General features: G+C 31.5%; 1 protein-coding gene across 1 annotated transcript; it reads left to right on the forward strand.

Moving 5' to 3' along the window:
- The first annotated feature begins 434 nt into the window (after positions 1-434).
- LOC7491898 (uncharacterized) lies at positions 435-911 on the forward strand. The gene has a single exon (XM_002303427.3). It carries the CDS (start codon positions 435-437, stop codon positions 909-911), a length of 477 nt encoding a protein of 158 aa, XP_002303463.3.
- The last annotated feature ends 15,609 nt before the right edge of the window (positions 912-16,520 follow it).

Raw genomic sequence — 16,520 nt, forward strand, 5'->3', positions numbered from 1 at the left:
ATTAATTTTGAATTTAAGTAAAAATCACAGTTATAAACAACGATATCCATTAAAATTAATTTTATCATTATTCTCACATACAATAACATTTAATTGATGTGGCCATAGGAAAATATGCTATTTAATTCACCGCAAATTCTTGTTTATGTATCATTTCACTATTTTTAGATGCTAATTGCCCAATTTATACTTTCTACCCTTCTAAACTCCGCACTCTTTGCTGTCATAACCTCCAGATGCAAGGAGGCCATCCCAAAAAAGAAAAATAGCAACAAACCCAACAATTCCTCTCTTATTTGTGAGAGATGTCACCGCCCAAAAACAATTTAAGAGCTATCTAGGGTTTGCAGAGGAGAGACTTACTACTAATTTATTATTTTCTGATTCTCTCTTGTGGTCTGCAAACCCATTTGGCATTTGGTAGCCCTGATCAAATGTCATCTCAGGCCCCAGATGTTTCCCCTTCTTCTTATGGTAATAACGATGATATCCATGACCTCGCTTTTGCCAAAAGAGGGTGCTGTTGGATACCATTCTTAACCACAGATCGACCGTCATATTGCAGTTGTATTATTGGATCAGACTTTTGGCAAAGAATCAAGCCTGCAGACTGCACAGCGAACCGAGAATCATGGTGGTTTCAGGGATGGATGAAAATCCGGGATTGGTCAGAACTAGTTGCAGGCCCTAAATGGAAAACATTCCTGCGGAGGTTCAATAAGAAGCCAGGCGGTGGCAATCCTCAACATGGAAAATTCCAATATGATCCTTCGAGCTATGCCCTTAACTTCGACGAGGGTGCAAAACTTTATGAAGATGATGATCTTTTGGGAAGGGGTTTCTCATCCAGGTACTCCCTCCCGCCTTCTTGTAAGTCATCTATGGATTTCGACAAGGAGGGGTTGTTGTGAGATACGCTGTTCACCTTCTATCCTCGATCGATATTGTCTCATATTCAAATCTTGAAAAAGGCAGGTAGGTGAAGATTTAAAAGGAAGGGAAAGCGTTACTGTGCATCATTACATTCATGCATGATGTAATTATGGGCCTCTCCCTTGAAAAAGAAAGAAAGAAAGAAACCGCAGGGAGCATGGAGAGGGCAAATGACTGGTTTTGCTTATTTTGTTTAATGAACTGTTTTGTAGTAATCTTTTTATATATTCTACATGTTTCTTTTTCAAGCAGTTTTTTGTGTATTTGTCAGTCTGGGATTAATGTAGATGATCAGTATTGAGTAAAATATGAAAATCTCGTCATGTTCCGCAAGAATTAATGTTAATGTATATTCTCACAGTTGATCATCAATCTTAAATATTTTTCTTACAAACCAATCCATTGTTATATAGCAAACGATCATCAGACTGGTGTGTGAAATCAATCATTATGAGGTTAATTTCTTGCAATGAAGTTGCAGGCCTTTCAAATATACTTCTTCGATTTCCACATAACTATGAGATATTAGTTAGATACTAATCTAAGTTGGAATCCTTGTTAGAAAAGATTTGTGTTTAGAATCCTTGTTAAACTAGTGATTTAGAGCTCATGTTGATAAGTTGATTAGGAGAGAAAAATGCAACCTTCTTTCTCCCTTTAACAGTAGCAAACACAGCTAGCAATGTTTTCAACAACATCCAAACACAACGACAACCTCTCGTAGCAGCCAAAAAACAGTCTCAACAGCAGCAATAGTAGAAAAACAGCAGTAACAGCCTTCCTTTCGCTCAAACAACAACAATATAAGCAGCTTCTCAGCCTCCTGCAACACAACAATAGTCCAGCAAACCTTCGGCAGTAGCTCGGAGTAGAAATCAAACGCAGCAGCCTGGATGCAGTAGCAACAACAACTCAACACATTTCCAGCAACAACAGCTAAAGTTTTCATGTGTTTTGAGTAAAAAAAATAATTAAAAATGAGTTTTTAAACAGAAAAAACAGAAACATTGTTTTACTAGCCATCACAATGGCTGGCCGGAATTTATTGAAATAGACGGTATGTTATCTATTTTTTTTTCAAAAAAAATTATGGAGGATAAAAAAAAATTAAAGGCCCGCCAAGAACCCTCATTCTTTTAAATATTATTTTTTATTTTGGATTTTTTATATAATTTATTTTCTCGATTTCATCCTTCAACATTTTATTTTTTTGAAATTGAGCTTCATGATTTTTTCATGTATATGGCTTCCGGTCCAATGACTTGGATAACGAGTTTGAAAAGTTAGTAGGTGTTGACTTCTTTCTTTGTCTTATTTTCTTTTCTGATATTGTCATTCGACATTTTTTTAAACTAAAATGATTTTGTGATTTTTTTAAAATTCAATCGAATTATTCTGACTTCATGATCTAGAACGCGAGTTTATCAAGCTACACTAATCAAGCTTAATGCCACAAAAATCCTAGGGTTCAAGGAGTTTACGGCTGAGTCAAGCCTTCTCCCCAGTATCCTTGGCCCTAGTCTTTTCCCCAAGCAGCCTATCAAGGCAAGATTAATTAATAAAAATGATAATCAAATCATTTTCCATATATATTAAGAAGTAATAGTAATATATTATTAGCCTCTCATAGGCTACGGCTGTTCACACCAACCATAGGTTAATATATCAAATGGTTAATTATAACATCTTTCTATATCAAATCTTTCTATATATTATTTCAAAAAAAATTTCAATCGAATTATTCTGACTTCATAACCTAGGACGTGAGTTTGTCAAGTTAATCTGGACTAACTCACCCTTTAATGTCCAGATTACATGTTTATCATACTAACTCGAGTTGGCTCACATAATTTTTTTTAATTCTTCTTTTTATCATATTTTATCATTCCATGTTTAATTGGTTAAAAATTAAATATCATCTTTTTGCTATTGGATAAAGATTTTTTTCCCTTGTTAACATGATCGTTTATATATATATATATATATATATATATATTGTTTGCTATCATTGCTCTTTTTTTTTCTCCCATACGATTCAAATAAAACTAATTTATTTAGTTTGTTGGGATTATAACCTGAGTTATTAGTTTTTTCTCAACGCCTACTCGAAAATCGTGCGAATATGTGGCGTAGCAAAAGACCCAATAATCTATTCTTTTACTAATTTGATGATTTGGATTAATTTAATAATTGATAAAAGTTTTATTTATTGATAGATGATTTTTTATAATTCATCTAAAAATATATCTCATTTAAAATGTAAGTGATATTGTTAATGTATTTGTAAAAAAAAATTAAAAATGCTAAACATATTCTATTAATGTCATATGATAGTTATATATGGATGAATATTTCTCCAATGTAAGCTGGAAGAAATTATTATCTTCTGAGAGGGCTAATGCTTTTTTCGTTTCCCCCCTTCTTGGTGGGGAATCAAAATGCTACACATATTCTATTAATAGTATTTTTTTTGTTTGTATTTTCTCTTTTTTTTTCTCTTTTTTTTTCTTTTGTTTATGTGGAGTCTAAAATGGGTAATCACACTCTGTTTATCAATCCCAAGAATCTCTTTCGGTTTTATTGTAAGATACATTTAAGCATATCGAGCTTTCGCTTTTAATTGACTGGTTAGGGATGTCTCTTTCTTGTTCAATTCAGGTGGGATTTTATGGATTTCTGATTATTAAGAAGCAAGACACTTGTACTAATTAAAAGGATATCGTAGTTATTGTTTTTCGCATTCTGGGTCTGCTTAGAATTATCAGTGAAAGAATATCTTTAGTGGGTGGAAGTACAATTATATTCATGACATATTCAAGACATCCGCCATGTAATTCCATGTGACCAATCTCTGAACTCAACACGAGCTTTCTGGAGAGGCATTATGGGTTTTTCGTGGTTTTCTGCAAGGCCTTAACATAACTCTCCTGTCGAATAAGCAGCTAAGGACATGGGAGCTTTGCCAACATGGGCCTCGTCAATGTCCTGTCTTGTCATGAGCCCGAGATCGAACTTTCCCTCCCATGGGAAGTTGTCGTCAAACAGAGTGTTTGAGTCGTTGAATTTTACGCTTATAGCATTGTTGTGTGCCCTTGGACATGATGGCCCAAATCCGCTAGTCTTTACTTATTCCATGTGATTTGATCGAAACACTTCAGAGTGTTTTATACTCTGAAGAATTTGAAAACGAAAACCTTATTTGAATCTGACTTTTGTTTTGTTAGATTATTTAAGGAGAAAATGGCCGTTGGTGAATCCAAAAATACTTTAGTTTTGTTAGGGCCGGCCTCATGCATTCAGGGAAGGAGTAAAAGGTTAACCCAGATGGTCTCTTCTTTTAACATGCAGCATGGGTTGAGCATATCATATGTTTTGATCTCTGGAAAAAAAAGAAAGAAAGAGGAGAAGAAATCAAAAGAGACAGACGCAGAATCTAAGTTAATCAAGCATTGGAAACAGGGAAAGACTTGGGGATTGAGATGAAGATATCTTTGCTTTAGGGAGAGTGGATCGCTGAATTAGCTTTATAATCACTTTTCAAAGCACACATCATGATATTTATATCATTGCTTCAACACCCCAACATTCCTAACGTTAAAACAAAGTCTAATCTCAGCCTTGCCTTTCACACAGTTTTTTAATGCTTTGGGAAAAGGAGATTCAGGTGGTTCTCTTGGAATTTCATCTGGGGAGGGAGGGAGGGAGGGAGACTTTTCTATACCCTGATTATTGAATGCTTTTTTTTTAAATAAAAAATAAGACTGAAATCAATTCAATTATCAACCAACATGAATTGACGTACGGTTTCATTTCCAGCAAATAATGGGTCCTGATTGGAAGATTTGCATGATGCCTTTTTGTTCTTGGAAAGAAAGGAAACTGGTCTGTATCCAGCAATGTGATTAAATATTCTTCGCAGAGCAGACCGCCTGTCATCTCTTTTTTTTCTTAACAAGGATTGTTATTGCAAGACGGAGCAGTGATCATGGCTGCTTATAGAATTATCTTGTAGGTTCTCTGCATATGCTATGCTAGGTTAAGGGTGTTGTTTACTTTTTCTTTTTTTCCCTAGTGAAAAGAAATTTAAACCATGTGGTGATTAATTTGACATGATCCTGATAAATTTAATGGATTTAAAAATAACTTGAATAACCGATAAAAATATAGTTTGACTAAAAATAAATTTAAAATATTTTTTAAAAAAATATTGAGATGACAACATATTGGGTCGATCTAAGTTAACTTGGATTACCTTATCAAATTCATAATTGGATTATGAGATCATGATAACCCTATATAAAGTAAATCAAAACAAATTGTGAAGCTCAATTGTTAATTAACTTAACGTTGAAGGATAAAATTAGAAAAAAAATCAATTAAAAAAGAACACAAAAAACAAACCCGAGTCACCTCGGGTTAACCTACCAAACTCATGATTTAGGTCATGAGACCAAGATAACCTCATAGAAAGCAAACAAAAAAAAACAATCATGGTTAATCTGGGTTACCCTGTCAAACTCGCTACTCATGTCATGAGAATATGACAATCTTATATAAAGCAAATAAAAATAAATTATGAAAAATAATTATTAGTCGATTCATTGTTAATGAATAAAATTTGGGGGGGGGGGATCTAAATAAAGGACAAAATAAAACGACTCAAGTCAATCTAGGTTAATCTGTAAAATTCATTATTCGGATCATGAGACTGAGATAACCTAATAGAAATTAAACCGAAACAAATCATGAATTCTAATTCTCGACTGACCTAATATTGAAGGATTATATTGATAAAACCATCAATTAAAATAAAGGGAAAAACAAGTTAAATGGGTTAACTTGTTAAACTCGCAACATGAGTCGAGAGATTGGGATAACCATGTAGAAAACAAACCGCGACAAATCATGAAGCTCAATCTTTAATAAATCAAACGTTGAAAGATAAAATAAAATTACAAAAAACCTATTGCAATGAATAGTTTTTTAGTGAGATGGTGCAAATTAAAGCATCACCTCTTTTAGTTTTTGTTAACTAGCTATCTGGCCCACGCTTCATCGCGGGTCAAATAAAAATAATGCAATGCAAAAAATGAATAAGCATGATTTTTTCAATGAGTTCTTGACACATATAAAAAATTCTAATTGTAAATTGAAAGGTTAATGCATTATATAATTAAATAAATCAAGAATTCATTATGTCAATAAATACAAAATAAAAATAAAAATTAACGGTAATTAAAGGCTAAATTGGAAAATTAAGAAATAGATTTAGATCAAGATATTTGATCTTGCAATATGAGTTATGAACTCGGTTTTTTTTAGTAACATTTTTTCTTAGAATCATTGTTTATTTAATCAAATGATAATAAAAATAGATATGCACATGAAAACAATTGAATAAATTAAAAAAAAATTATGCAATGTTGAACAAAAGGAATGCCATATGGTATTAGAAAACGAATGTTATCATCTTATGTGAAAACCAAGTAAAAATTAAATGATAGTTAACCAAATACTAAATTGTAAAATAAAAGATAGATGTAGATCTGGATATATAGTTCTGAAACATGATTCATGAACCCAGTTATGTTTAATAACTTTATTAATTGAAACTAAATTTTTTAATAAAATGATATTAAAAAAGGACACGCATATGAAAGTGAATAAATAAAATTAAAGGAGAAAAATATTATGCAAAGTTGCAAAGAACACCCACTAATATAAAAAAAAAATTGCAATTTTATTCATAAACTAAGTAAAAATTAAACGATATTATATTAAAACATCATAAAAAAATATTGAATTAGTTTTTTTATGCAAGGCTAAGTCTGCATGACTAGTAGTTTCTTTGTTTTTTTCCCCTAAAAGATTGGATGACATGTCTAGTCGTTTGCTTTAAAAAAACAAAAAGTTACGTGACACATCATCTGTCTGCCTAAAATCTGGGCACTATAGTTGTAGCCGGGAAATTGGAGGGCTTTTTTTTCTTCCTTAAAAACTCATTTTTTTCAATCCATTTTCACCTAATAAAACCCTTACAACATAAAAAAAACTAATTTATTGACCTAAAACAAATCCTTAAAACGGTTTAAAAACACAATATCAAACTATGAAATTTTTTCTCTCTCCACCTAATCTATTTTTTCAGGCAAGATGATGGTGCAGAAACATCTTGATGAGATCATTCTTGTCAAATAAAAAAAATTAACACCAAAATCAATAGTTTTTTATTATTGTAATGTGGCCAACCAACAAAATATATAAAAAATAATTTTTTTAAAAAATAATTAAAAAGCCTTTTCAGATGATAGATCAAATGATACGGTAAAAAGCAAATACCATCAATATCCCTGGCTAACATCGCGCGTGAAGGAAGAAGGTCAAATAGTAATGTCCCATTAGTCAGAAGTACAATGATGCGGTGCAAGAGCAACTCCACTCTGAAGGAGAAGATCACCATGTTTACAGTCCTAAATCCTATGGTCTGACATGCTGTACTGGTAAATTGATGTACCTTTGTTTTCCCAATATTGATCTTTTTCTTATTTCCACATAGAAACTAGATAAAGATATGTGAAAGAAGACGAAAGTTGCAGCTAAATGTTGCGTTTTTTTGAATTTGCTTCCAAGCCAGGAGAAAAGAACCGATGATAATAAAATAAAATAAAATAAAAACTTAAATCTTATGTGGTAATGGGCGGGCATGGAATGGCTTTGGACCTTGACTATGCTTTTCTTGCTCGAGAAGATCTTGTAGGGACCTCTTTAGGTAAAGTTTAACTCTCCATATCCTTACAACGTGGCAAGAACACCCTCATTAGAGTGAGAGAAACCCACATTAGCTACCCTCAAATCAAGCCTGTTTCATCAGCGACAGTCAGCACAGCAGAACATAAATATTATTAATTTGATGTCTTTTAAACACAGCTGAACAGGCACAAAAACGAGAGCTGAATTCAAGTGGGTGTGGTTTTCTAGGGAGAGATGGATGGATGGATGGATAAGGGCATAAATGAGGGTTTGTCCCTCTGTTCCAGGCATTCTTTGCTTAAAGACAAGTTAGCTAGCCCAAGCCCCAGGACAGGAATAAAGCTAGGGACAAAAAATCACAAGGGGGGGAGGTTAAAGTTAAAGCGATGGAAGCACAAGCTCGCATATACAGATAGCATTTGCTCGCACAAATATATACTTGACACAGCAGCAAATAGCAGCCTGTACTGCTGCCCGACAATAGCCAGCGAACATCTCCCTTGAGTAAAGGACACTGCCCGAGACATGTAAAAAAAAAACAACCCCTGTTCTGTGTAGTCACCGCTCACAGCCGGTTGTGACCATACGTTTACTAACCGTACTAAATTTCACTGTCCAAAGATTCAGGAAGGTTGTTCTTTGAGTTGCATACATTGACCGTATTTCTTCTTTTTTTCTTTTTAGATAAATTAAAAAATTAGCACGGGTGTAGCTCAACTGGATCTGTTTCCTAAAAATTATCAATTCGAATTCCATAAATTTCATGACTACTGGAGACTTACATGATCGTTAACTTCAGGACTCGTGGGATTAGTCAAGGTGTACGCAAGCTGACTCGGACACCCACGTTAATTAAAAAAAATATTATTAATTAACACCGCAACAAAAAGTTTTGCTCAAACAACACATCTTTGTATGTCACAGTTTTGAACCATGACAATAATTAAATATTGTTGTGCTGAACCACGATATCAATTAAACTGCAGTAGTACTCCTCAACTGTAATAACAGGATACATCTTTGTAAATATCTCATTTCTCTATGTATTCCACTATGATATATAAGCTCCTTGATGACTTAACCAGTCATAATCATTATTTTTACTCTGATTGATTTATGGCGCGCAAAGCATCACTTGTATCGATGTCGACTGGAATGTGTTTTTTGTACCTGAACTGTCGTATTACCTGATTTGAAAAATGTAGTTCAACCATCTAAAAATATATTTATCTTGTTAGTGCAAATAGCTAGAGCAATTGCCAATCTTTCACTCAAATAAGGTGTCTACATGACCTGTAGAAGATAATTTTTTTAAAATATTAAACAACAATAATTCGATTAAGTTAAGTTTTTTTATTTAACAAGTAGTTCAGAAAATACCTGGATAACGTGCTGTCTGTCTAGCCTGTTCTGATAAATTAACAGCACATATATTGGATTGTTATAAGATATTCTACTAGTACACCATCTAATATTACAAATATGTCGGTTTAATTGTATTTTTTAAAGTTTAAATTAGAGAATATAAATAAATATAATTGCAAAATAACATTGCAATACTTCCATTCTAGTAGTAGCTAAAGTGTAACCCCTATAGTCTGGAAAGTCATAAGCAGGAATCTGAATATTTAGGGTCGCTCCACATGAAGATGCTCTCAAGATCATAAGTACTGTTATTAAATAAAAACAAGTTATATATTTCATGTTAACAACAAACATTTAAAATATAAATAGTTATTTAAAATTTTTCGATTTATATTTGTAGAAGTAACAAACATCCCCTAACTTGTTTGACGCCTTTCATGCATATAAGACATAGATATCCAGACAGACATGTCAAGATAGTAGATTCCCAGCTATATGTGGAAATGACCTCAAAATCATCCAGGAGCATCAAATAAATTAAAGGCACATATCTCCTTGCGAGGTTTATGAATAATACACTACCAAATAGATATAGTATATATGCTCTGGCATACTTACATAACACATTAAAATTATCATATTAATTCATACAAGCTTAACAAATAATCATCAACATTCAAATCATAATTTAATTGACACCTCTGCAAGACCTCGTCGTTAGCATCATTTAGTGGTGTGGTAAATGACTCTTCATTCCATTTATGACATATGTTGCCCTCATTCAATTCAGAAGGAGGGGTGTCAATCCAAATGCATGCTAGCATAATGCAATCCGATTATAAACGTTAGTAGATATGATTATGAACAACATTACAATATGACCTCTTGATTATTCATGCTAATTGTCAATTCAACCTGAATTGATGGGGGATAAATTATTCCATGTTGAATAAAATCATTTGCTTCATATTTCTGCTTGATCTAATAACTATTACACTTATAAAAATATCAATTGTACTAGAGCTGGAACAGACATTGCACAACATTCAAACACATGATTAACTGATTTTGAAAGATTAGTTGTCATATTACAATACTAGTGACCGCTAACATAACATAATGCCTAATTTTTTTTTGGTTCAAGTTATTCTTGATATATTGGGCCCACTTACATATTATTTCATACCACATATCAAATTCGTACCTTAACGGTTATTTCATAATAACCAATATAGGATAAACTATTATTTCATACCCAGCAAAATATTTGGGTTTGATTTGGGTGTTTTAAGATAAAAAAAAAACAAGTATTTGGTAAGTGTTTTTAGAGAGACAATGGTTGGGGACTTGGTTTGGAGAGAGAGAGAGTTGTTGCGTTTAACCGTGTTTTTTGATCTGGGAATGATTTTAATTTCACTACATGTTATACTTTAGAAACACGACAACTATCTTGTCGTGCTTCAGAATAGCGATATTTAGTAAATGTCGCTTCTCTAAAATGTGATAAAGTAAAAATATGTTATTTCACTCATTTTTTTTAAAAAATATTATTTTATCGAAATTTTAAAACTACATTTGTTTTTTTTTAATCTCTTTTAAAATCAAATTAGAGATTAATTAATGAGACATCTGGTGGCAATCCAATACAAGATATGTGCGTTCTCTCTCTCTCTCTTTTAACTTTTTTTTATGGCCTAGATCTTCGGAATCTGCTATGACAAGATATAATACATTTTGCATGGTTCTATTTTGTATGTTCTTAACAGTGTTGATTCCTTCTCTTGCAGTGCATCGATACTGTGATTTGACATTTTGGAGATATCAAATCGCGTATAGTAAATTTGACTCCAAGTAGAGACTATGAAAGAAGAAATTTGACTCCAAGTAAATTTGACCGAAGTATAGTAAATACAGCATCTGGGTAGTAGTTTAGTAATAATAGTTTGGGAATAAGAGGTTTGTTTCTTTTATGATCTTAGGTTCAAGCTATGTGGTTGCTCATATGATGGCCACTGGAGGCTTACATGATCGTTAATTTCAGGGCCCGTGGGATTAGTCGAGGTGCGCGCAAGTTGACCCGGACACTTACTTTAAAAAAAAAAAGAAATTATATATAAATGCTTAGATTTCAATGTGAGTACTGTTTAATAAAACATTATCTTGATTAATCGGGCCATTATTTTTCGGTTTGCATGCCAAATTCATGTGACAGTGGCAGAAATGAAATGGAGACAGAATATTAATTAGGATTCGAAACACCATTAATGTACGTATCGCTTCTCTTTCTAGTGTTTCAACGGAGAGAAAGCCCTCTGATCATTAGGCGTGCGTCCCTCTTGTCCTCGCCACTCCTAGGAGGCAACCTACTCTTCCTCTCTTTTCAGTACTACACTGTACAGGAATCTCTGGCTCTAACTTGCCAAACCCACCGGGCTTGGTTTATTTTGCAGGAGAGAATTTTTGTACGGCCTGAACATCACTTCTCCAGTATCTCCTTCCTTTGTTGCCAGTGAATTTTCATATTATGTAGCAATCGAAACAGGGTCGACCCGGTTTTTGCCACCATTAATGTATTAGTAGTACTGTAATCAAAGGGCTTGATCAGTGGAGGTCTTGAAATAGCATTTTGATCATGCATCTCTCTCCTTTTCCAATCAATAAATGAACAAGAAACCTTTATGCGAGAGATCTGATCTCATTTTTTTCAAAATTATGAAGTTTGAATAAAACCCTTTACAGAAAGCAACGAAAAAAGCTCACATTCGATCGAGTTTAGAATCATAATCATTGTTTCATATGCTAATAGATAGAGATCAGTACTAACGGCACGCACGACTCCTGAGAGCTAGAATAAAGCTTTATTGAATTATGAGGACACTTCGGATCGGCTTTAACGCATCAATTCAGTCTCTTTGATAATTTAAGTGATTGCGAAATGAGAAGATCATCCTCGAAATTTCCATGAGCGCTAGAGCAGTGTTTATAATAGTATATGACAAGACGATTTCCAGTATATGGAAACAGCCTGCATGCATGCATGCGTATGTTATAACAAGGATATATAGGAACAAATATTCGGTCCTGATAATCTTGGTAAAAGATTTTGTTTCCTCGGAATCATGAATCAGAGGGGCCAACTACCTTACAATTTAGGTAGGAAATATTAATTCAATTTGATAGAACAGGTGTATGGCCCTCGATTGCAGAGAGTTACAGGCCATTGTATAGGAATATATAAAAACATCTTTACACTGACAGGGATGAATCAAAACTCCTGATCTAGCTTAGTTGTAGAGACATTCACAAGACTTTGACTCCATCATCTCCTCTTATTAATTACTGGTTAGTCTAGCAGGGGTGTTTGCTGATTGGACATCATAGCAACCCCTAATTATTTCATTTGAAGAGAAGGGTAGTTTTTTCACTTTGTTTTTTTTAAGAAAATGGGAAGAAATAGATTCTTGAACACTAGTTTGTGTTTCTGTTTCCCTGCTCGTTACGAATTTAGCGATTGTTTAGAAGGGTGTTAAAGTGGTTTTTTTTTTTTAATTAGAATTGCATTAAAATAATAGTTTTTTATTTAAAAAATATTATTTTTGACATTAATACATCAAAATGATCTAAATATATATAAAAAATAATTTAAGACTAAAAATATTTAATTTTTTTTAAAGTACATTCCTATCGCAATCTCAAATACCATCTTAAATTCTTTAGGTGACAAAAACCACATATATATCTCATTCTGCACATGGACTTTTTTGTGGGCTTATGATCAGAGCACAAACTTAGATAGAGGGAGTGTTTGTTTCTGTTTTTCAAATTATTTTTTTGTTAAGGTGTTTTTTAATAGTTGTGATGTGTCAATATAAAAAAAAATTATTTTTATACAATTTTAATTTTAAATTATTTTATATAAGTACTTTGCATCGTATTACCAAACACACACTAAAATATATGCATTTGATTAAACTAATGTCGTGGGTCAACTTTATTCTTTTCTTGTAAAAAAGTGATGTTTAAATGTCGTAAATCATTTTAAAGAAAGAAAAAAAATTCAATGACTCTGGTTATAGCTCTGCCTGGTCAAATAAGTTGTTTTTATTTTAACAAAATGTAAAAAAACTTTGATTTGGAGGGTAATTAGATTATTTTACCATACTTTATAAATTGAAAAGGACTTTTATATACCTCTATTCAATATATTAATAACTAATTGACCACTTGAAAATACCAAAATACTTTCAATAACAAAACATTTGATTTTCTTTAAGAATAGCAAAAATATCGTTAATAGTAAAATATATTTGTGGCCATATATATATAGTAAACATACCTTCCGTTGTAGTTGTTTTGTTATAAACAATAAAAGATAAACTATTAAGGGAACGGATTTTGACATTTATTCTTTATTTTGTAAAAATACCATCAATTTTAACTCAACTGTTATTAACTAGTCGTGTGCCTTGTGTTACGGGCGGGGATGGTACAATTTTAGTTCTTCGAATTAAAAAGGCAATATTTTTCTATTAAAAAAACCATGTAATATATTTTATTTTCTTGATGCATACAAATTTAAATTTTAAAATATTCTTCATTTTTAAAGAAATGCTATTATATCATTTTATTTCATTATCTTATTAAGAAAGGATAGATTTAATTAAAGAATAATAAGAAATCAAGTGAACTTCTTCCATAAATTCTAGAACAACTTGAACTTGAAATTGATATAATATAAGAGATGGGTTTCTTGATTATTTTTCTTTTTGTATCGTATCAAAGTATATTCAAAATACATCTTAAACTAATATATATATATATATATATATATATATATATATTGTGACGTAAATGAGAGCAAAAGATAATAGAGTTTATTATAAGTTAAAATTCTTAAAAACTCTCAAAATATGTAATTTGATTATTCGATGTCTTTACTTATCAAAAAGCTATAATAACCCTTTGTATAGACAAAATACTAAAAAAATCTAATAATATTGAATATGAAAATTAAATTAGAAAAACTATTCCCTTAAAGTAGAAGGAAAAAAAAAAACTAGAAAAAGCATTGTAATACAGAATAGGAAAAAATAAATTAACTACGAAAAATATTTGTTTTTCTAAAAAATTTCACACATCAATCTCCTCGTGTTGAAGGAATTTACCTTTAAATTCAGATATGAGTAGACAATTGTCTTCCACAATCATCCTTTGTGTTTGAGTCACCACTTTATGGGTCCCTAACACAGTCTCTGTGTGGTTTGCTCCATCGTTGATCCCTAACACAACATATTTGTGAGGATTGTTTCATCGTAGATCTCACTACCAGAATTTTCAATAACAGCAATTGACATAAACACAAACAACACACTAGTTCCAGATATTTTTTTTCGATGGGAGCTTTCTCATCCTCCACAATCTTCAACTAGAACCACTAGAAATCATTGGGTTACTATACCAACCAATACATATGAAAACACAAGATAACATGACTTATTACATGTCAAAAACTTCAAAGACCAAAAACACTATAATTATGAGAAAAATTTAAAAAATTTAATTTTATTCATTTATGTGTCGACTTACTAAAATATCATTACAATCCTTTATATATAAAAACTAAAAAAACTCTAATAATATTGAATATAAAAAATAAGCTAGAAAAATTATTCAATTCAAATAGAAAAGGCATTACAATACATAATAAAAAAAACAAAATTAATTAAGAAAAATATTTATTTTTCTAAAAAACTCATGCGCATTAATACAATGATTTTATCAATAAAAAAATTTGAAAATATTCTTTACGATCCGGGAGGGACTGAGTTTTATCTTTATTAATTTGGATGATATTTAAAAACAAATAGATTTGGTTAAATTTGAAATATAAAAGGAAGAAGAAGATTTAATTAAGATAAAATCACCTAAAAAACTCCAAGCCCTTCATTTAATTTGGAAGGCTAAAATTATATTATATCATATAACCTGTCAAAACTAACTTGATGAGACCGAATCTATATAAAACCTTTTATTTTGAACTAATAACCTATAGAATATTAAAGCAATGGTGGAGCCAATTATAAAAAGAAGAAGGGAAGAAAACTTCAAGTACCCGATGTTGGAATGAGAAAAAAAAAGAAGAGAAGATGCTACATAATTTGAATTTGATGGTATTGACGATATGTTTGAGAGTGTAATAAAATTGTTTTTTGTTTTGAAATATATTAAAATAATTTTTTTATTTTTAAAAATTTATATTTAATATCATTACATTAAAATAATTTAAAAATATAAAAAATAATTTTAAATAAAAATAAAAATAAAAATAATTTTTATTTAAACCAAAGTTCCAAACGGTGGATAGTATTATTTCCCAACTTAAAAATATTCACCTACCCTTTTGATTTTTGTTTTTTTTTAAATCCCTAATGGGATGGTTCCTCAGCCTAAGAATCCCCTCCATGGTTTCAAGCCAATCGCAGCACGCCACCCAAGCAACTTACCATACACGTAAGAGATCCCCTCTCCTTACATCACCTAGACATGCGGGCCCTTATGTCCTCACTTATCAAGACCATTTCTTTAATCACAATGTCTCTCTTTCAATACATTTTCTTAAGAAACCTGACGGTCCTCTTTTTTATTTTATTTTATTTTCTCTATATCTATTTTCATCTTGGCTTCTCATAAGAACCATCTCCTCCAAATAAAATAAATAAATCACTTGACGTACTCCTTTACTATATATATTGAAATTATATTCATAGATAACATTATTTTTTTTTATTGATGTTGGTGTTTCGGCCAGCTTGTGTACACCTCGACTAATCTCACGAGTCCTGAAATTAACGACCATATAAGCCTCCAGTAGCCATCATATTAGCAACCACATGGCTTGATCTTGATACTACAGGGGGAGCAAATCTCTTAGTCCCAAGTTCTTATTATTGGGCCACCTACTAGATAGGTTCATAGATAGCATTTTCACTATAAAATTAGGTACCTTTTGATTATGGGGTGTTTGAGAATGTGGTAACAGTTGTTTTTTAAAGTGTTTTTTATTTGAAAATATATTAAAATAATCTTTTTATTTTTAAGAATTTTTTTTTGATATTAGCATACCAAAATGATTTAAAAAAATATTAATTTAAAACAAAGAAAAAAATAAAAAATATTTAAATTTTTTCAAAAATAATTTAAAATAAAAAATAAACTATTACAGTATCATTGAATCTTATTTTTCCTAGTGAAATGATAATTTGTTTTTACGGTATCTACAGGATTTGAACCTTGATTTTAAAAAACAAAATTAATAGAATTGGCACTGTTATGGTCTACAAGTTTAATTTAATTTTTTGTGGTCGTCGACACAAAAGTAACTCATTATCTTGCGTGGACACACTTTAGCCGTTAAGTAACGTCCGAGATCGACGACGTCAAGTCCCTCTCTCTGCTATATAAATACGAGGATC

Source organism: Populus trichocarpa, chromosome 3 (genome assembly GCF_000002775.5).
Source record: "Populus trichocarpa isolate Nisqually-1 chromosome 3, P.trichocarpa_v4.1, whole genome shotgun sequence".
NCBI classification, from domain to species: Eukaryota; Viridiplantae; Streptophyta; class Magnoliopsida; order Malpighiales; family Salicaceae; genus Populus; species Populus trichocarpa.

Excerpts from the sequence above, each read along its gene's own strand:
- LOC7491898 (XM_002303427.3), top strand. The coding sequence starts at position 435 with ATGTCATCTCAGGCCCCAGATGTTTCCCCTTCTTCTTATGGTAATAAC.